This window comes from Rutidosis leptorrhynchoides, chromosome 3 (genome assembly GCF_046630445.1).
Source record: "Rutidosis leptorrhynchoides isolate AG116_Rl617_1_P2 chromosome 3, CSIRO_AGI_Rlap_v1, whole genome shotgun sequence".
In the NCBI taxonomy this organism is placed as follows: Eukaryota; Viridiplantae; Streptophyta; class Magnoliopsida; order Asterales; family Asteraceae; genus Rutidosis; species Rutidosis leptorrhynchoides.
Genome location: NC_092335.1, coordinates 69,004,049 through 69,027,150, shown reverse-complemented (window position 1 = coordinate 69,027,150; position 23,102 = coordinate 69,004,049). Strand labels below are relative to the sequence as shown.

The 23,102-nt window shown below is 33.2% G+C and overlaps 2 protein-coding genes and 1 long non-coding RNA gene across 5 annotated transcripts; 1 reads left to right on the top strand and 2 right to left on the bottom strand.

The window, feature by feature from the left end:
* Positions 1-181: 181 nt before the first annotated feature.
* On the bottom strand, positions 182-2,417 carry LOC139896283 (putative pentatricopeptide repeat-containing protein At3g01580). The gene has a single exon (XM_071878881.1). The coding sequence runs from the start codon at positions 2,352-2,354 to the stop codon at positions 270-272; it is 2,085 nt and encodes a 694-aa protein (XP_071734982.1). The 5' UTR covers positions 2,355-2,417; the 3' UTR covers positions 182-269.
* Positions 2,418-3,778: 1,361 nt separating this feature from the next.
* Positions 3,779-4,804, top strand: LOC139900072 (FBD-associated F-box protein At3g52670-like). The gene has a single exon (XM_071882877.1). It carries the CDS (start codon positions 3,779-3,781, stop codon positions 4,802-4,804), a length of 1,026 nt encoding a protein of 341 aa, XP_071738978.1.
* Positions 4,805-13,594: 8,790 nt separating this feature from the next.
* LOC139899883 (uncharacterized) lies at positions 13,595-22,504 on the bottom strand. Of its 3 annotated transcripts, none has more exons than XR_011777628.1 (5): positions 19,742-20,993; positions 19,452-19,526; positions 15,094-15,135; positions 14,483-15,003; positions 13,595-14,413 (listed from the first exon to the last, which is right to left on the bottom strand). It is a non-coding gene; the product is annotated as an uncharacterized lncRNA (long non-coding RNA). The 3 variants fall into 3 exon arrangements; XR_011777629.1 differs by having other exon boundaries at positions 13,595-14,562; positions 14,887-15,003; XR_011777627.1 differs by lacking the exon at positions 13,595-14,413 and adding an exon at positions 22,205-22,504 and having other exon boundaries at positions 14,692-15,003; positions 19,742-19,842.
* Positions 22,505-23,102: the final 598 nt, after the last annotated feature.

Here is a 23,102-nt window from a genome sequence, read left to right as displayed (position 1 = left end):
GGTAACTACTTAGAGATTGATTTCTTTTAGGTTAGAAAGATTGAAACTTTATAATGAATACGATTAGAAAATGTATATTTTGTGTCTTTTAGTCGAGTCTATTATTATGTATATGTGTTGTTTGGACTAAGAGAAGCACCAAAAAGAACATACTTTCTTGAAATGGCCCATAAGATCTGTCCTAATGCTTATTTGCCAAAAGACATGGGTGAAAGAAATCATATGATTTAGAAATAATGAAAATCAAGAATTATATTATTAAATAAGAATCATCGACAATAGAACCCATATGAAGAAGATATGCCTTCTTCCCTCATTATCACTTGCAGTGACTTGAGCAACCCATGAATGGTCTCAGCCTGAGGGTGAAATCTGTCATTTGCTGTGAAACTATGAACCTCACTCTTAACCTCAATTGTACTTTGACCATGTACCTTAGTCAACTTATTTTGACTAATTGTTGTTCTAAGTCGCTCTACGTTATCCCAATCCTTATTAACAGCATGCATATTTGACAACAAAACATAGTACCCAGCATCATTAGAATCAGACATAAACATATTATTCGCTGCAATTTCTCCCAATCTAGGATTATCGTGAATCCTACAAGCACCAAGCAACGCTCCCCAAATCTGAGGTCCGACTGGTACATTCATATTATTAATAACACCAATCGCTTTGTCCAGTTCCCCCATACGTCCAAAAAGATCAACCATGATTGCATAATGATTCGATTCAGGTGTTATTTCATACTCGTTTAACATGATATTGAACAAATGCAGGCCTTCTTTAATCAACCCTGCATGACTACATGCAGATAATATTGAAAGAAACGTCACGTTGTTCGGTTTGACTTTTGAAATGTTGACCATGTAATTGAATAACTCCAAAGCTTTCCTTCCTTTCCCATGAATACCATAACCGGAAATCATTGAACTCCAAATGACAACGTCTTTATTTTCTATAACGTTAAATACTTTAACGGCGTTAAATAAACTACCACATTTAGAGTAACATTCAATAAGTGAAGCTTCAACATAAGAATTATCATCAAATCCAGATTTGATTACAAAACAGTGAAGGCATACAGTGTGTTGAAGAACACCTAATTCTGAACAAACAGTGAGTATTCTCACCATAACATTAACATCTGGTTTGACTTCATTATATAACATGCTAACGAAAACCTCCATTGACTTATACGCCATTCCATTTTGAACACATCCACTTAACAAAGCCATCCAAATAACATCATCTTTATTGGGCGTTCTTTCAAATAGTTCAATAGCTTCATCAGGTAAAGAGCAGATCATGTACATGTCAATTAAAGATGTAGAAACTAACACATCTAGCTCAAACCCTTTCCTTGAAGAAATTTCATGAATTTTCTTGCCTTCTTCTAGATTACACGTGGCTTCACATGATTGGAGAGCACTTATAATCGACACCGAATTAGGTCCCACCCTTTTGGAAATCATCTCATTGAAAAGAACAATCGCGTCATCAGGAGCACCGTTATGAGCATAACAAGAAACCATAGAAGCCCATGAAATTGCATCTTTTTCTTCCATTTCTCTAAATAACTTCGTTGCAGCATTGATATAACCGAATTTTGTATACGAATTCAGTAAAGCATTACACACTGACAGACCCTTTTCAAATCCCTTTTTAATCACAAATCCATGAACACAACTTGAAGCCAACACATTTGGTAACTGTGAAAGAACACTGACAACTGTTACTGAGTCAGGACTTACACGTCCCTCCTTTAACATACGTGAAAAGATCCCGAATGCTGATTCCAAATCATTAATCTGTTGGTACCCTGTAATCATATGTGTCCACATAACAATATCTGGTTCTGTATATTCCTCAAAAACTTTGACAGCTTCACCTATTAGTCCACCTTTGGAATACATGTCAATTAGTGCAGACCCAACAAACAAATCTGAATCCAGGTCATAGTTCTTTTTGACAAACCCATGAATCATTCGACCATACCTAAGTTCCCGCAATCCAGAACATGTGTTTAATGCAATAGAAATGGTAGCTTGGTCCGGTTTTTCAACAGGTACCATTTCACGAAAGAGTTGAAGTGTATTCACATATAGTTTTTCTCTACAGTAAGATTTTAAAATGGAGTTCCATATAAACACAGTTCGTTGAAGTGTTTCATCGAACACCTGGCGTGCAGACTCAAGTGATGAATCTTTTGCATAACAGCTGCTTAATTTAGCAGCAAAAAAACTATCTTGGATAAATCCAGTCTTGATGGTGACCGAATGCAATTGTGTCACAAAGCTACAATTGTTGCATAATCTAAAAAGATCAAGAACAAGCTCCCTTCTTTGCATGCGAACTATTTGAAGTTATAAACTTGATCTTCGATCACATGGGCATGGACTTGGATTTGGTACTTTGTCCATGTAGCCAAGACTCGGTGCAGAGGATAGAACACTATCATTTTTAAAAACTCACAATTATGTGTCCGGACTTGTGATCACAATTTATAAAGCAAAAGTTAGACAAAAAACGGTATTTATTTTAAACAAAAACGGTATTTAATTTTAAGCTGGCGTAACTTTTGCTGAAATATGACCTACCACATATTTGTTTAAACGAAATAGTTTAATCATATGTTTTAGGTATTAAGTGAACGTAAATGTTAAAGTTATTTAATTTAATGCCACGTGGAACCACAGAATTCGACTAAGAAACTCGTCAGCTGAACATTTCATCAAACACCTAAAATGCATATTAAACAATCAACATGCAATCATAAGAGATAATATTGATTGTTATTTTATTTTAAAAGTGTAAATTAAAATATAAATTTAGAATTGGTTTCTTTCTGTCTAGCTTTTATACATTCTCGTACTCAATTCAAAATAATTAATTAAAATAATTTAAAACTATTTAATTTTAATAATTAAAATAATTATTAATAATAATAATTAATTAATAAGATTTAATTTTAATTCAAAATTATTTTGATCAATGACATCACTCACCATACTTAAATTTTTTTTCTTTTTCTTTTTGATTTTTTCTTAACAAAGAAATTACCTAATAATAAAATTATCATTATAGCATTTTTAATATTAACTATAGATAGATAGATAATATACTCCCTAATAATTACAAACATATACATATATTGAGCTAAAGTAATAAATAAATAAATAATAAATTAATTAACAATTGAGTTCTTGAACTAAAACGAGTTGGTTTGCTGCTCTGGCAATGGCCCATATAGTCCATGGGCTGGGCCGGCTCTAGAGTTACTAGTTTATTTGTCGTTAAATAGCAAACATTCTAAAAATTATAAATATAACCAATATTTTGTTCTAAAACCTTAGCGGTCGAACAGAGAATGTCCGAGTCGGAAACTTTGATTGAAGTCGGAGGAGCAGTTTTGAGAATTTGAGGTAACTGTTAAACTATATATTAACGTTTTATGTTTATATTAAACTCGTAATAATATACTATTTCATTAAATTAAAAATAATAACGTGGAACTAATTAATGTGTACGTGACTAAAAAGCCGTCGATTAGTGTCGAAATTAAAGTATATATGAAGGTTTCTGGTGGTATCGATTCCTTTAGTACACTTGAAAATTTATGAAATTTATATTATTATTATTATTATTATTATTATTATTATTATTATTATTATTATTATTATTATTATTATTATTATTATTATTATTGTTATCTTCTTTTTTCTTTACATTATTATTATATTCTTGCAGACGTATGTATAAACAAAAACCATCAATGGACGTGATAACCAGTTGCGTTAAATATGAGCCAATCAATTTACCTCTTCCACGTCAAAACCGGTCGGTGAAGGCCGCCAAACTCCCGGTTACCAATACTAAAGTCAATAATAAAAGAACACGTGATGAAGAAGGAATAAAACCTGCTGACGTGGACAATGCCAAAAGTGTTCGTACTGAACATTCATCTTCGGACGTAGATGTGTTTACGAATCTGCCCGAATGTTTAAAGCTTCATATTCTATCGTTTCTTGATGTCAAATACGCTGTTAGAACATCCGGATTATCCAGAACATGGAAATCGTTATGGACGTCGATCCCTACCGTCAATTTAGATTGTGACGGTGGTTTTAAACGACTCAATATTTTTGATAAGTTTGTACACAAAAGCTTGTCTCTTCGTGATCCTGTGATGAAATTGGATCGATTAACATTTACCCGTCGTGGAATATCGAGTGCCAAGATTTTAAAAGAAGTTTTTAACTACACGTTATCACACAATGTTAAAGAACTTGAGTTGTGGATCGACACTAGCAGAAACGGATCTTGGCCCGATTGCTTAAAGAATTCATCAAACTCGTTAACAAGTTTGAAACTACGAAGCGATGTTAATGTTTATTGCCCACTTTTGGAACCGCAATCAGGCCCGTTCAAGAATTTGGCTATTTTACATCTTGAGGGGACGATTATTAGTGATTCACAACCGTTCTCAAGATTCCCGGTTTTGGAGAAATTAACGTTGATTGATTGTCCTATAAATGAAACTGGGGATCACAATTTGAACATACATGCTTTGAAGCTTTTGGAGTTAAAAGTCTCATCCCGCGAGTGGATTAATTGTTTGGAGCTCATAACTCCAAACCTTAAATCGTTTGAATTTCAAGCACGTAATTTTTCAGAATTGAAAGCTCTCCATGGTCTTCCTGTTCTTCAAACAGTGGCTATCGATTACCCCAATATTGGCTTACATATAAACAAGAAAAAAACATTTGAATATTTGCTGTGTTTATTTTCGGGCGTTTAAAAACCAGAGGCGTCTTTGTACATAAGCAAAATATATAACGACCCGTCCTAATCCATCTGGACAAATACATTACATTCGGTTACATCGCGAGCTACTTGACCTCTATATGATACATTTTACAAACATTGCATTCGTTTTTAAAAGACAAACTTTCATTACATCGAAAGTTGTCGGCATGCATACCATTTCATAATATATCCAACTATAATTGACTTAGTAATAATCTTGATGCACTCGACGACTCGAATGCAACGTCTTTTAAAATATGTCATGAATGACTCCAAGTAATATCTCTAATATGAACAAATGCACAGCGGAAGATTTCTTTCATACCTGAGAATAAACATGCTTTAAAGTGTCAACCAAAAGGTTCGTGAGTTCATTAGTTTATCATAATCGATCATTTCATAATTTTAATAGACCACAAGATTTCATATTTCCATTTCTCATAAATATCATGCATAAAAATTCATTCATATGGATTGAACACCTGGTAACCGACATTAACAAGATGCATATAGAATATCCTCATCATTCCGGGACACCCATCGGACATGATAATTTCGAAGTACTAAAGCATACCATTTTCCAGTATGGGGGGAGTTAGTACCCGTAGATCTACCTTTAGGATTCGCGTCAATTAGGGTGTCTGTTCCCTAATTCTTAGGCTACCAAGCTAAAAGGGGCATATTCGATTTGATAATCCAACCATAGAATGTAGTTTCGAGTACTTGTGTCTATTTCGTAAAACATTTATAAAAGTAGCGCATGTATTTTCAGTCCCCAAAATATATTGCAAAAGCATTTAAAAGGGAGCAAATGAAACTCACAATACTGTATTTTGTAGTAAAAATACATATGACGACACTGGACAATGCAGGGTTGGCATCGGATTCACGAACCTATATCAGTTATATATATATTAAAACATATAATGAAAATCAAATAATTCCATCTATTAATTATATAGTATTTATATATTTGGTGTTGTAGTTTATATATATAACTTGTAATAATCCTAATATATTTTATATCTTAAACTGCATGTTATATATGTATTTATTTTGGTCATTATGGTATAAAATTCGAGCATTAACTATTAAATAAAAATTACATTAATTATTCACTCCCAACCCCAAGTAAAATATAAAAAGTTTTAAAATTTATCAAATAACTTCTAAATGTATTATTAATAAGCCTATAATTTATAAAAATCAATTTTTGGATCACCGTTTATTTTAAAATCACATATAACTTTGAATTTAACTTGCTTAATATCGATCGACTGACAAACGAGTGCTATTTTCGTTTACTAAATAAATTCGAAACCCTATAAATATACGTTCAATATACCTTATATATATATATATATATATATATATATATATATATATATATATATATATATATATATATATATACGTTCAATATACATTTGAATTTAACTTGCTTAATATCGATCGACTGACAAACGAGTGCTATTTTCGTTTACTAAATAAATTCGAAACCCTATAAATATACGTTCAATATACCTTATATATATATATATATATATATATATATATATATATATATATATATATATATATATATATATATTTATTTATTTATTTTAATATCATATATTATTTTATTTACATCGTTAATTAACTCATATAATATTTTAATTTATAATACATATATATACATATACATATATATATATATACATATATATATATATATATATATATATATATACATACATAATGGTTCGTGAATCGTCGGGAATAGTCGAAGGGTAATTGATTACATGAACACAGTTCAAAGTTTTTGAAACATCAACATTACAGACTTTGCTTATCGTGTCGAAATCATTTACACATTAAAGTTTAAATTTGGTCAGAAATTTCCGGGTCGTCACAAAATAGACAACCGCCTAGGGCCCAAAAAATTTGAAGGACCCAAATATATATATATATATATATATATATATATATATATATATATATATATATATATATATATATATATATATATATATATATATATATTGGGAGAGGATCCAGTGAGAACTTTTTTAGTGTGAGAACTCTAAGAACTCCAAAAAACACCTAAATACACTTAAATTCGAGCAAAAATACAAAACACGGACGAACAAAAATTTCATAGTCGAGCAAAAAAAAATTTTTTTTTTTTTTTTGTTTTCCAAAAAAAATGTAGAACCATTTTTTGTTCGACTACCTATATGTTCTACATATTTGCGTTCGAATTTCAAAAATGTAGAACACATTTTTTGTTCGAATATCAAATTTTTGTTCGTCCTTCTTTTTTTTTTTTGTTCGACTTTCTCTATTTTTGCTCGACTATCAGGTTTTTTGCTCGCCCGTGTCCTATTTTTTGCTCGAATATGGAGTTTTTTGCTCGAATTTCCCATTTTTCTCGAAATTCAGTGTATTTTTGAGTTTTCAGGGTTCTCATACAAAAAAAAGTTCTCATTTGATCCCTCTACTATATATATATATAAATAGTGGTAGGATCAAGAGGGAAGTAACCAAGCGGGGGGAAGCAATTTTTTTTTTTCGTTTTTTGAAAAAACTTTGTTCACGAACATTATAGATTGGATGAAAATATGAACATTTAATAAAGACACTTTGTAATAAATATTTTTATTTTGGCGGAAAAATACTCGAAGAAGTAATATATAACAATTATCGTGTTTTTCGAGCATATGTTGAGGTTTTAGATATTAGGGTTTATAAGGTTTAGATATTAGAGTTTAGAAATTTAGGGTTTGGGGTTTAGATTTAGGATTTAGATTGAGTTTTTAACACGGACGGTTTAGAGTTTAGGGTTTAGGGTTTAGTGTTTTGAGTTTATTCTCTAAATCGGGCTAAATTTTACTTCACAAAACATGGAAAAAAAACGTTAACATTCTTCACGAACAATATCATCTTGAATGTTATTTTTTTCGATCGTTTTCCCGCCAAAATAATAACATTCATCACGAAGTGTCTTTTCTAAATGTTCATATTTTCATCCAATCTATAATGTTCGTGAACAAAGTTTTTTCAATAAACGAAAAAAAAATTGCTTCTCCCCGATTGGTTACTTCCTCATTGTATATATATGTACATATATGTATATATATGTACATATATGTATATATATATACATATATATATATATATTCTCAAAATATTCCATTTAGTTAAATAAAATATTGTCAATTAAAGTTGTAATATTGTTATTTTAAATAGTTAAATGCATTGTAAGTATATACAAATTGATAAATTTAAGTATTATCTTTTTATATGTATTAAAAAATTAAACGTATGTGAGGGTTCATTTTTATTTTCGCCTAGGGCCTTCAAATTGTTGAGACGGCCCTGTTAAAAACATTTGAAGATTTGAAAATTTAGGATTTTTCCATTTGTTGTTGAGCTTCTATATGTATTTATAGACGAGCTGGTGAAGCGATGTTCACCTTTTCGAGACTTGAAGTTTTTGAAGATGGATTACTCGGGAGGATGTTCGAGTCGATCAAAAGAAATACCTGTGTAGTGCGATCACAAGTTACTTGCTCAAGTACTGCAAACCTATATGTGAATGTGTTGAAGAGGTTGTAGTTCGTTGAATTTATTAAAACTGATTGGTATCTTTGCTTGTAATAAATTCATATTTCATATATTATTGTTATTAAATTAAATGAAACCATTTATTTCTGTCGCTTTTTCTTGTTTACCAGTCATAAAGTTTCCCCTTTTAAAAATAATTTGCCTTTCAAATCTCAATGACTCGATAATTTATCCACATATAGTTTAAAAACATAAAAACAGCTTCTTTATTGGGCGTTATTTTAAAGAGTTCAATAGCTTCATCAGGTGAAGAACAGGTTGAATGGTACCCGGCTCCCATGAACCCCGGGCCCGCAGTTGTATACCCCTTGCCAAATATGGGGTGCAGGTTCGAATCTGGCCTGCGCCAACTGTTGGGTATTGGGCGGAGGAGTTTTACACGGTATACTTAGCCCTTACGGGGTGGGCAGTATAGGTGCTACGGCACACGGTGTCTGGGTTTCACCGCCAAATTAAACCTTTTTGCCAAACAGATCATGTACATGTCAATTAAAGCTGTAGAAACTAATAATGCATCTAGCTCAAACCCTTTCCTTGTGAAGCAATTTCATGAATTTTCTTACCTTCTTCTGAATTACACGTGGCTTCACATGATTGGGGAGCACCTATAATTTATTTATTTATCTATCTATCCTATACACTAAGCCAAGTCCAAATTTTGATCGTCTCATCAGTCATCACCATCAAAACGACATCACCAATTTTCAAAAAACCCCTGCAACTTTGATCACTTCTCAAATCTTTCAGGGTTAAAATTATAAATTCATTATTTTATTAAATTAACTTAAACAAAATCCACCCGAATTTTCAACGGCCCATATCTTTCCGCTCGCCACAAGTTAAATTTTACCGACTTCACCGTTCAACTCCAAATAATTTTACGAACACAATGCAACTAGCTATGTGCGAAACGGAATGTTTTTAAAATACGCTAAATATTTCGGGATATTTTTCACATATACGTACACGTATAATAAACAACTTAAACTAACCACATCATATCGATGGTTCTGTTCCCTTATTTACGTGATTTTTCCGGCGTTAAAAACGCGGAGTCCATTACGTATACTATGTACTAACCAGGTGTTTCCAAACATACCTGAAGCAATGCGTTTTAAAATCTGTAAATACATAACGCTACGTTATAAATGAATACGCAATCAAAAAAGCCCTGCCGCATCGCGCGGGCTGGTATTTTTCTAGTCGACACCAAATTGGTTCCCACCCTTTTGGAAATCATCTCATTGAAAAGATTAATCGTGTAATCAGGCAGGGGAACCTTGTTTAAAATTAGACATAATTTCATTCCTCGTCCCTGAACTTTACATCGACTTTGACTCTCGGTCCTTTTTCTTTTTTTTTGTGCAGTCCGAGTCCCTAAACTATGAAAAGAGTACATCCCCCGTCCCCCCGTCTACTTTCTGTCAAAACCCACCGTTACCCCTTATCACGTGCATGTCATGTGAGGGTATTTTTGTCATTGTTTTTTTTCTTCTCTTATAAAAACCCCCCAAATCTTCACAGCTCACTCTTTATTCCTCGTCCCCAAATTTATTAGGGTTCGTGAACTTAACTTTTTCATTAGACTGCATGTGAAGCTCATAATCGATGGATTACACAATTCGCCCTAAAGATCCTGATTACGATCTTAGATTTATTTATGGTGAGTGTCTGTGTATCTTAATTGCATTTTTTGTTCCGTAATTTCACACTCGATATCCTTCTAAACCCTAATTTTGTCTATTTTATTTTGTCTTTTATTTTTAACAGGATGTGATGATTTACTATTTACACTAAAGATTCATCATGGTGGAGAGTTTACCGATGCTCCAGGAAGGGAATATGTGAATGGGAAAGTAAGTTACATTGATTTTATTGACATAGATATGTTTTCAATACATGAGCTTGACCATCTCATTCAGGACCTGGGATATGATGGTTTTAAGGTGATAGTATATCACTTTCTTAGACCTGATAGTGACCTTGATTTTGGTTTAGAACCATTAGGTTCAGATGATGATGTTAGAAATATGCTTAAATATCTCAAAGAAAGTAGGAAGAAGAATAGGATTGTGGAAATGTCTGTTTACACAGAACATGAACTCAACCCAAAGGTGATTGTGCCTGAGTTTGTTAGTCCAGCTGGTAGAAGTAAATTTGTTTTACAGGTGATAGTTGAGGAAGAGCAAATAACAGTTAAGAATAAACCAAAAGGTAAAAAAAGTAAAGTTGCTAAGAAACTAGTTGTAGAAGGAGCTGAAGTTTTAAAAGGTAAACTAATTGTTAAAGATGATGAACCATTGGTGCAATCTAGTGAAGCTCCAGTAGTTAGGGATTGTGGTAATAATGTTGAAGATGATGAACCATTGGTGCTATCTAGTGAAGTTCCAGTAATTAGGGAATGTGATATTAATGTTGAAGTTGATGAACCATTGGTCCCTGCATGTGAAGTTCCAGTAGTTAGGGAAGAAGCTAATAATTTTGAAGATGATGAACCATTTGTCCTATCCAGTGAAGTTCCAGTAGTTAGGGAAGAAGGTGTTGATGATGATGAACCTGAGGCATTAAATGAAAGTGATAATGATGATGAAGATGATGCTGAGTTTATTGTAGATGAAGAGAATGATATATTTGATGAGTTTGTTGACATGAGAGAATTTGTAAACAATATTGATATTGATGTTGAATACATGGGAAATTCAACCAAACAACCTGTTGAAGCACAAAAGGATGACTATGTTGATAATGAAGATTTTGGTATTGATCAATTTGATAGTGATATTGGTGATGAGGATGACCCTGCTTTTATGAGGAAAAAAAAAATTAAAGAATTGAAGGCACAAGAGCAGGAAAGACCAGCTGGAGTTGGTATTATTAGGTTCATTCATGGTCAAGAGTTTGGAACTAAGGCAGAGGTTACAGAAGCAATTAATTTGCATGCAGTTGAGAGTAGAAGAAATCTGGTAATAGTGAAAAATGACAGGATTAGAGTGAGGGCAAGATGTGAGGGTGTTGTTTGGAAAGAGTCTGGTCAAACTTCAAAAGATGTGGAGGTAGGTGAGAGTAGTGGGACCAAATTAATGGTGGGAAATAAAGGGAAAAAGACAAATACATCCACTACACCCAAGGAAAAGAAAACAAAAAACACTTCAACCAATAAAGATAAGAATAAAAAATCACATCATAGGGAAAAACACATTGAATGTGACTGGGTTTTACATGTGTCCAAGGAACCCAATGCAGATACATGGGTGGTTAAAACATATAGAGATCGACATGATTGTTTTGAATCAAGAATAATTAGGCAATGTACATCAAAATTACTTTCTAAACAGTTGGTTGATCATTTACAAACAAACCCAGAAATCCCAGTGAAAGCAGTGAAAGCCCAATTAGAGAAGGATTTGGAGGTCAAAATACATCCACATAAAGCTTTTAGGGCACTTCAAAAAGCCAGACAATTGATAAAGGGAAGCTACATGGATCAATATGGAGAACTGAGAGATTATATACTTGAACTGAGAAGGTCTAACCCTGGTAGCACTGTTAAGCTTGAGGTAGAAGATTGTGATACACCATCATCAATGACAAGAGTGTTCAAAAGGAATTACATATACTTGGGTCCATTGAAAAGAGGATTTAATGCTATTGGAAGAGATCTTCTTGGGTTGGATGGAGCTTTTATGAAAGAACCAGCTAGTGGTTTTATGTTAACATCTGTTGGTCTTGACTCCAATAATGGAATTTATCCTCTTGCTTATGCAATTGTGGAATCAGAATGCTACAGTTCTTGGTTGTGGTTGACATGACTTTGAGAACTTGCAGCTGTAGAAAATGGGAGCTTACAGGCATGCCTTGTAAGCATGCAGTAGCTGCAATGTTGAACATGTCTGTTTATAGTCAAGATGTTGTTTTAGAGTCAAATGTCCATCATGTTTATTGGTTATCTACTTGGGAAAAAACTTATTCTCATACCATTAACCCTGTGAAGGGCAAATCTGAGTGGGTCAAGTCTCCAGTGCCAACAACTTTGGTATGTCCAAAAAAAATTCCAACTGCAGGTCGTCCTAAGAAGAACAGGAGGAAATCCCTTGAAGAAAAAGATGACATGGTTAATAAAGGAAAGCTGTCAAAGAAGGGTACAAGTATTAAATGTTCAAGGTGTGGAATATATGGTCATAATATAAGGGGTTGCCCTAATGGAGGTGAAGGATTGAAAAGAAAGCAACTAAGTGGTAAAGGTGCCAACAAGCAATCAAGTGGTAAAGGTAGCAAGAAGAAAGCAAAAACTGGAAATGGTGGTCCTTGAATGTGTTTGTGTTTATTGTCTTTTGGTTTGTGTTAATTGTCTTTAGAACAATGTTATTTGGTATTTGGTGTTAGTTTAATGAACAATCTAGTGTACTGTCTTTTGATTATTTGGTACTTGTGTAATGAACAATGATTTCCTTTATTTAGTACTTGTCTTTTGGTAATTTGGTACTTGTTATTTGGTACTTGTTATTTGGTACTTGTCATTAGCTAAATTAGAAAGAATCAAAACATTGATGTTTATTGATGTTAAAACACAACATTGGCACATACATTACTTCAGCATACATTACCAACATTTTACAATCAAGAAACACCACCATTGACACCTTAAAATACAATAAAGTACAATATAATTCCAACCCAATGAAGAAAAATAATCCACTTTAGTCTTCTTGTTTTTTGCTTTTCCAATTGAAGCAGATCTTGTTGTGGTGTGGCTCATCCCTGATAGCGTCAACCCTCGTAGGTGGATCAATCCAACAAAAGAAACCACAATTCGAAAACTGAAAATATAACAGATTACAAACTATTTAATCAAACCTCATTTCTGGATTCGACATCAGAAATAAAATCAAAATAAAATTCGTCAAAAAGAAGAACCTGATTTGGACATCTGAAGAAACGCCTATCTGGATTCTTTCGCGTTGTTGACGTTCGTTGAGCTGCAAGTATACCACAATTACAATAAACCATCGTTATTTGATGTGTTTGTTGACGACTGCGTGCTCGATTTTTGGAAAGATGGAACCCTAATTTGGGGACGATGGTTAAAAAGGGTGAGCTGTGAAGATTTGGGGGTTTTTATGAGAGAAGAAGAAAAAACAATGACAAAAATACCCTCACATGACAAGCACGTGATAAGGGGTAACGGTAGGTTTTGACAGAAAGTAGACGGAGGGACGGGAGATGTACTCTTTTCATAGTTTAGGGACTCGGACTGCACAAAAAAAAGAAAAGGGACCGGGAGTCAAAGTCGATGTAGAGTTCAGGAACGAGGAATGAAATTTTGTCTTAAAATTATAGAAAATCAAGTGGAAATAAAAATTTGTTGGGAACTAAGATTTGGCACGAGGAAAACAAAGTTGAGTGTTTCAACTTTTAATACCAATAGCGTTAGGAATGATTGATTGATGCTGTTAGCTTCTCTTAATCACCTTTTGTTTTTTATTGCTTACTTATTACACCTTTAACTAAACCAATGAATAACATACACAATCCAATGTTCAGGATATATAATTATGAACAGATCTCAAATGACACCAGCAAGACTTCCATTAGAAAATTCATGGTTTATTTGTATGTCTATGTTGATTGATGATTGATTTTAAACATGGCTCAGGGTCAGCCGAGCGTTGTTGCGGAGACCTCAGTCTTTTATGATGTTAGGCAGTGTTTCGAAGTATTCTATCTGAATGATACAATGTTTGATAGAGGTTGTTTCAGAGCATGTTATAGCATGATTTATATTTGTTTACACAAAATAACATGCTCTATTTCTTGTTCCCAGTCTTCAGTCCTTTCATTTTCCGACCTGGTCTTCGACGCTGAGAATCGTTCCGCTGCGTGTGAACTTGTGTCCTTGTAAAATGGCGGTCAGTTTTTAGTGAGAGCATACACTTAGATAGTTCGCTTACTTTGTACAGTTCCAGATTCAGTCAGTGCACCCAAAAAGGTAAACCTGCCATGTTTGTACTTGGATGTTAGGCTGTATTTAACTATAAACATTGTAATAGTTGGTGTTTGTTACATAAGCCTGCATGTGGCTTGCTGTCCAGTCCGATCAGTTCAACAATGGTCCCGTCATAGGTGAAACTTGAAAGCTGCTAACTGCAAACAATTGTACGCGACAATTGTAATAGTAACTATGAGTAGCTGCAGCAGCTTCAGGGTATGTGAATAATAAAGTAAAATCAAGGATTATCAGCTATTTATACAAAACAATAAGTATAGTGAGCATATGATCAAAGTTCTAATGAATTACAAGTGAAACAGATGACAAATATAATATGTATGTAAGATCTTATTTAGAGAAAAGTAAAACTGCAGCTTCTGTAATTCTTATTAACCGAAATAGATTACCATGATAACCAACGAAAATAACAACAAAAACACATAGTAATAAAGAGAGTAACTGCAGAGTGTAGGGCTGACCATCCATGTAAAACTAAACATCGATCATGGCTGCAGGTCTACCTCTGAAAATGTCCTAAATTTGCATCGATGTAGCTAATGCAACAAAGTCCCAGTTATTTTATCATAAGATAATACCTATGAGCAAAAATCTAATGATTCTAGTATTCAAGACCTTCAATATAGTAAATTAACAAATATGATTGGTAAGATTAGAAATCGTCATACCTTTGTAACAGTAACAACATGTCAACAGCCAATATTACACACCTGCATAAGCATGTAAACAAATACCATAACACTACACATTCTGATATTCAGCATTTTAACCTACAAAATTAAGTACCTTAATGCAACAACAACAACAACAACAACAACAACAACAACAACAACAACAACAACAATACCCAATTCCACTAGAGTGGAGTATGGGGGAGGTTAGATGTAGACAGTCCTTTCCTCTACCCTAAAGTAAAAGGGAAGTCATTCCTCCACCCACGGATACCTATCGGTCCCCAGGTAGAGGAAGTCGTCCCTCCCTATTCTGTAGAGCAGAGAGGCTGCTTCCTAGGGACCTCCGACCATAAAGAACCATGAATTCCGATATGCTGCATAGTATACCTACATGCTTCTTACCAACATGTTTCAGACCAATCAAGGTACAATATCACATGAATCAGACCAATATCACATAGAATCGATTCAATCAAGGTACAATATCACATGAATCAGACCAATAAGCTTTGTAGCATCAACAAAAAAAAAATCTCAATATAACATAATGAGAAGGAAAACATAATAATCAAGTAATCTCAAAAACCTAATCAAACTCTTCGGGTGAAAACCATGGTTTTATTTCTAAATCCAAAACCAGTCCACAAACCAATTAATAATTCGCGTATCACCGAAAATCCAAATTAGCTAAAATGTTTCATTCAAAAGCGTTCGGATCGGTCGGTTGTGTAACCGTTTAATGAACACCCCTAAATTTATCACCTTCTAAAGGATGAAGATTAAAAGTAACATTTTACCATCCATCTCGATGATATCCTATCTAATCTTTGTATTAATTGCCAAATCTAAAAGTTCAATCACGTCACCCAAGACGATATTTTTCAAGCAGCCTCTTTATATAATCATTGATGCATTAAATTACCAATATAACTAACAGACAAAATTTGTCTTATTTGTTATGAATAGTACTATTCAATTTTTCACTTTTCACAAACCTAACCCCCTAACTTCCATTAAAATACAAATCGAACCTCCACTTTATACCTATATTCTAACTTATTATTTATCCATCACTAACACCAAAAATGCTGAATAATAACACCCACCACGCTTTACCGACTTGTACACTGCGCTCAAACAGTAGGACCCACATAGGCCACTACTGCGCTTCATTTTTTTTTTTTGTCTCCAACGATAAAAGAAACAACTTTCTTAAAAGGAACAAACCTTCAATGCTACCAAAAGATGTCGAAAAACATTCTTTTTTACAAAATAGATCAACTAACTTTAACGCTAAAAGAAGTAACTTTCACAAAAGGAACAACCCTTCAATGTTAGATGTCGAAAAAAAATTTCTTTTTTATAAAATAGAAAGACTTTTTTTTTTTTAACTCGCATTCAAAACGGAGCCCTCGGCGCGAAGCGAGGGCTCCACAACTAGTTTAATCTATATAACAAAAATCAAAAAATATAAAGATATTATCTTTAAGCTAAAAACTCGTACCCTTCTAATAAAATCTATGTAGGTAGGTAGAAATGTGGCTATTTTAAAAAAGAAAAATGTTAGTTGGAGAAAAAAACTAAGATAATAAAGTTAACAACTTCAATCTCAAGAATCATGTTCAAAATGAAAAAAAGTCTAAAAAAGGTAGGTGAAAACTAAATCTTTTGGTTGAAAATAATATATTCAAAACTGAAAATTAAGATAAATATAGATAACATTAAGCTCAAGAATCATTCCACGTGCCTGCAATTTGCACCTAATATTTACATAACCCCCTTCCGTTGTTGAACCATATTTCCGCAACTTAATTCATGTTTCATGTGGATAATTATTAACACCTTTCTTTCTGGGAAACACGCAAGACCATAATTTCTGATTTCTGAAGGTAAAAAACATTCTCCATCATCATGACTGTGTAACTTGACGATTTGCTTGTCAACTGCTCTGTTAAAAATTGTATTCATATATACATTCATACTTATCTGAAGATCCTTCGTGTATTTGTTACATTCGTCCGCATTTTCTTTAATGGGTATGACTTTTTTAAATTCTAAGAAACCTAACGCATCTATAACTAGAGTGTTAATGGATCAATAAGATTTTCTGAAAGTTAATTTAAGGCAATCCATCTATTGTTTGGTGATTTTCTATCTAGTAAATGAGACTGTTCCCAAACACAAGTCTCTGCAGAAAACAGAGCACGTGAAGAAACATTAAAATAAGACAAGCTAGTAACACATTATACCCCATCTGCTTCAATAGATGCATAAGACTCGAAAAACCGTTTTATCCTTCATAACCATGATGTTGCAAAGCAGTCGGTTCATTCAAGTCCAAAACGACACGCCCACCACAATTTTCTTGTCACTGGCATTTTTTCCTAAAAGGAAAAATAAAGGCTAACTAACTGTTAGTAGTGCAATTGTATACATTATCATTACTAAAACACATAATATTTCAAATCAATTCACTACGTACAAATAACTTGAGATTATGAACATGTATATATACTTGGAGACACGTGTTTTTAAATTCGTTCTTATATAACCAAGGGCATCCATACGTTCCGCAATTAAATTTAAATGTGCTGCCACGTACGTGAAATGAAATGTGTCCATAGTAGTTAATTTGAACCAGTGACGTGGTTATATTCGTTGAATATTATCATGTACACACCCTTTTAGTATTGGACAATTCTCAACATCCTACTAAAATGATGTCTTAGCATTTTTGAATTCGTATCCGACCACCGTTTAGAAATGAAAGGAATGCCAAGACATTAATTTGGTGGGACACTGATAATTGTCTAATCTTAAAGAGTGTGCCATTCGGCAATATCTCGGCGAATATAACCACGACATCGGACCACATGAACTACGATGGACCCATCTCATTCCACGCACATGGTAACACATTTTAATTCAATTAGGAACGTCTGGCTACTTTGGCCGTATGGGAGTGAATGTACAAACATATGCCTCCAGATATATACACGTTTATAGTTTCAAGTTATTTGCATGTGGTGAATTAGTTTGAAATATAATGTATGCTTTTAGTAACGATAATCTAGACAATTGCTCTGATAACAGTTGTTGCCCTTAATTTTTCATTGTAGGCAAAAATGCCCGTGAAAAGAAAATTATGGTAGGTATGTTATTTTAGACTAACATGAACCAACCATCTTGCAAAATCATGTTTATATCACGGGATACGAGTTTTTCGAATCTTGGGCATCTATTAAATGGAGTATAATGTTTTAATTGCTTATCACGTTAATTCTTCACGTCCTCTATTTTTTGCAACGCCTTGTGTTTGGAAATTGTCTCATTTACTAGATGGAAAAATCACCAGCAATAGTTGAATCATTTCAAAATGAACCTTAAGATCTTAATGACTAATTAACTCTAGTTTTAAATTCGTTAGGCTTCTTGGAATTTGAAAAGGTCATACTTCTGAAAAAAATGTGAAGGATTGTATCAAATACAAATATATAAAGGATATCAAGGTCAGTATGAATGTGGATGTTAACACAATTCTAAACAGGGTTGTTTACAAACCAATCATGAGGTTACACATTCATGATTATGGAGAATGATAATTTACCGAGAGAAATCATAAGTTATGATCTGGTGTGTTTCGCGAATATAAAGGTGTGATGATAATCCAGATGAAACATGGGTTAAGTTGCACCAATATATTTCAACAACGAAAGGGCGGATGAAAATATCATGTAGAAATTGCAAGTACTTTTATATTCATCTTAATTTTCTTTCCAATTTAGAATATATTATTTTCAACCAAAAGATCCCGTTTTCACCAACTTTTTTATATATTATCATTTTAGGTATGATTCTTGGGATTGAAGCTAACTTTATTACCGCTTAATTTTTTCCTTCAACTCCAACATCTTCTTCAAAATATCCAATGTTCTACCTACCCACATTGATTTTAATAGAAGGTTACGTTTCTTCAGATTAAAGATGTTATCTTTATACTTCTTGATTATGTTGTATAGATTTAATGTATGAATGGTTATACAAAGAACATCCTTGAAAGAGATCGTGAGTTACTTGATTGGACTTTTACATTTGACAATTTATGCAAAAAAATGAACAAGACAACGTCAGGATGAAAGGCAAAATGTTACATTTAATCTTCATGCTCTAAAAGGTGATGAATTTAAAGGTGTTAACTAAACGGTTAGACCAAAAACAATTGACCGGTCCTAATGCTATGAGAAATAATTGAGTTGGAAACGCCACCTATATAATTGCCAAAACCTCAAAACACAACGAATATCCATGCTTACGGAGAACAAAACATTAGGGTTTGAGATAATATTTCTTACCATTACATTTGATGCCATGTGTAACAAGGAAATGGGGAACTGCGATGAACAACACTTGTCCATGGGATACACGAACTACAATCAAAGCAGAAACAATGTCATCAAACTCGCTAATAAAGATCACGATACAGAAAACCAATGTGAACCTCTTAGAAAATAAGGGGAAAAATTTCAAATAGATTAAAGATCTACAAAAACGTTGCACAAGCTATAAGTTGCATCATATATCAACAAGAAGATGTGATTTATGACAGTAGAAAATTTTAAGCATAATCCCTTTACAGTCATACCTATTTTTTTTAGGTAGCAAAGAAACCCCTCTATAAACAAGCACATTGGTTTCCGTATAGAGGGTAAAACCTTGGATAATCAAGTCCATCAAGCGCGAGACCTGCGATATATAGATAAAAGCATCACAAGCACACCTTCGAGCCATAAGGCATTTTTAACAGAGAAAACATGCTTAACCGAGAAGGCTTCATCTCTAAATTTATCCGGATATATATTCTAGTAACATTCACATTCACATGAGGATATATAAACCAAAGATTATAATAAAATTGAAAAGTGACACATTACATGCAAAGCTTTTTTACTACAAAAGTGATATTTGGAATTTGAAAAAAAAAAAGAACAAGAAATAAGGAAACAGTTATACAATATCTTTCAGCAAACAAAACTAAAACCCTAATACACTAAAAAATTACCAACTATATATGTGAAGAAAAATGAAAAAAAAAAAAAAAAAAAACATGGAAGTACTGAACTTATTACAAGAAGATTAAAATGAAAAAATTGTTGCCTCAAATGAATCCATAAAAAATAGATGACTAACGAAACCAAACCCAAGAAAAATCAAAATATTGAATTGATATTAATGATAAAATTGGACGGTGCCTTTTGAGACGGCTCAAACCAATTATGATGTTAAACTCTCACAATAAGGAAGACGCAGATGATGAGAAATGATAAATAAAGATTCAGATGATGATGGGGGGATGCCAAATGTGAAAAAGAAAAAAATTAATTAATTGCAGTTCAAACCGGTGATAAGGAATTAATTATATAGTATATATTTCATGTGCATGCTTTTTTTCGAACTGGACTTTTTTTTTGCTAACAAACATAATAACATTACTACGGCCCGAAGATTAACAATTATAACCGAAAAATAATAAACCAACCAACGAGCCCTAGCCAAGCTAAACAAACATAAGTAAAGCAAGATCAAAAGATATAACAAACGTAAATACTAATAATAGAGGTTATACTAAATCAAATCTAAAACCAAACAAAACAACTATGACTGCACCGACACCGTAACAAATCACTAGTCACCGCCCCGCCGACTAGCTGCCATAAACGACCATCGGAAAAAATTGACCACCAACAAGGAGCAAAATCCAGCAAAGATAGAACACAAAAGAACATCGCGAAGAATCAAAGTGTGCGAGACTAGACCTCTAACCAGCAAAATGATAGTCGTCGAAAAAAACTACAATCACCTCGGATTTTCTAGTAGAATCTCGCCTATTTCTCGGATTTTCTTATCAAAACTCGTATATATATATATATATATATATATATATATATATATATATATATATATATATATATATATATAACTTATATTAAAAAAAACTAAAAGATCAATGTACGTCAACGGCCGAGATCTTTCCAAGATGCTGATATCTCCACAAAAATGTCCAAACTAAAAGATCAATGTACGTCAACGGCCGAGATCTTTCCAAGATGCCGATATCTCCACAAAAATGTCCAAACGAGATCTCCCGAAGATCCGAGTTCTACAACCTTGCCTCCATCCGTCAAACTCAAAATCCAAATCCAGAGAGTAGAAGCGGACTCTCGTCGCCTGAATCCGATGCCAAGAGGAGGCCGAAAAGATGATTCCACCAAAACAAAACAATTTATGACAAAGGCTAAAAACAACGGCGGAGCACTAAAACCACCAGATTTGACGTGGTAGTGCCACTAGACGACAAGGTTGAAAAAAGAACGAGGAAGAAAATTGAAAGTAAAAGTCATATCACAAATTTGGGTCAAACGAACTGATTTATCAAATAGGAGATGATATTTACAATGACTTTTACTCCTTCCACCATCATTATATGTTCTTTTCCCAAAATATCCCTTGATGAATTATAATAAAAAGTTTTAGAAAATTTGTAATCCGTATAAGCATTTAATTGAGGGTAATTTACACAATTTGGTTGGAAGAAGTAAAACACATGGTAAAAATATCAATCCCACAAATATAGTACTAATTACTCCCCTTATTTAAAAAACAGAAAACCATGAACACGTCATCATCCATTATCTCTTTTTTTATTTAATCTTTTTTATCCTAAATGAAATTTTTATCCAACCTTTTTATCCTAAATGAATGAAAATAAAAAAGTAAACAGTACACATATAATTGATGCAACGAAACCTCAACTCATGTATGGTAACTTGAAGTTTTCACATAGGTAAAACTCGGATTAAGTTTCCGAAAACTGTTATAACACGATTATATAAGGAAAACTAATAGAAAAAACACATTTAACACACGATTATAAGTGTCATTATGAGATTAAGAACTTGAAGCTTACCATAAATCAAGAAAAATGATTATCTATAAGCCGTATAATATAAAAAGTAAAACAAAACGTTTCAGAAAAAATGAATATATAAAAAAATATGAAAATTATGTAGTAAAAGTTTCAGAAAAAAGAATATTAGATAAGTTTAACTGTTATAAATGGCGATCGGCAGCGGTTTTGCGAAACGCATATCCACATAGCCACAAATAATAGCGAGCGACCCAGATCTGTTGTTTGACGGAACCCAGATCAGGCGGCGGTTTGTTTTGTGGTGGTCACTGGCGGCAGAGAGGGAGAGGATAAGAGATTATGGACGTTCGTTGTTCTTGAAGGAGATAGAAGGATTTAGGATGGCCGGATTTGAGAGAGAAGCGGCGATCAGCGGATTTGGGTGGAAATATGGCTGCATAGTAAGGTGAGGAAGAAATTTGGGAGGGTTTTTTAGGTTAGGGTTTGATGTGGGGAATATTTATATTTATCTCTGTCAATATATCTATATATCTATATCTATATCTATATCTTATAGCTATATAACCAGTGTTTACTTACCGATATCTGCGTAAGTTTAACTTGCCCAAAATATAATTAAGGTAGAAAGAAAATGTAAAGAGTAAAATTGAAAAATAAATGGAAAGTATAGTAATTTTATGACATTTTTTTAAACTGTGTTGACTATTAATATGAGACGGAGAGAGTACCAAATACCAAATACATATAATAGTATTAGGCTAGTCCCGACGGTCGAGTCGGGGGGTCGCCGAGCCATCCTCCCACCTAGGCGTCGATAGCAGCGGACCGCCCAGGCCATCGCCTACCTATTCATCTCTTTCATCATGCGTTTGTGAAATGTTTGAGGACGGACCAAAATATAAAAATATGACCGTTAGAAGAAAAAAAAATTAAGGACTTTTTCAATATTTTCTTTTCTTTTATACTCTATATACACATTTCCTAAATTGAAGTTTCATGCATGATTTAAATTCATGGAAATTTGTTTCTACCATTTTCATGGGTTTTTTTGGCTGGAGGTCCTCTTTGGAAGCAATCT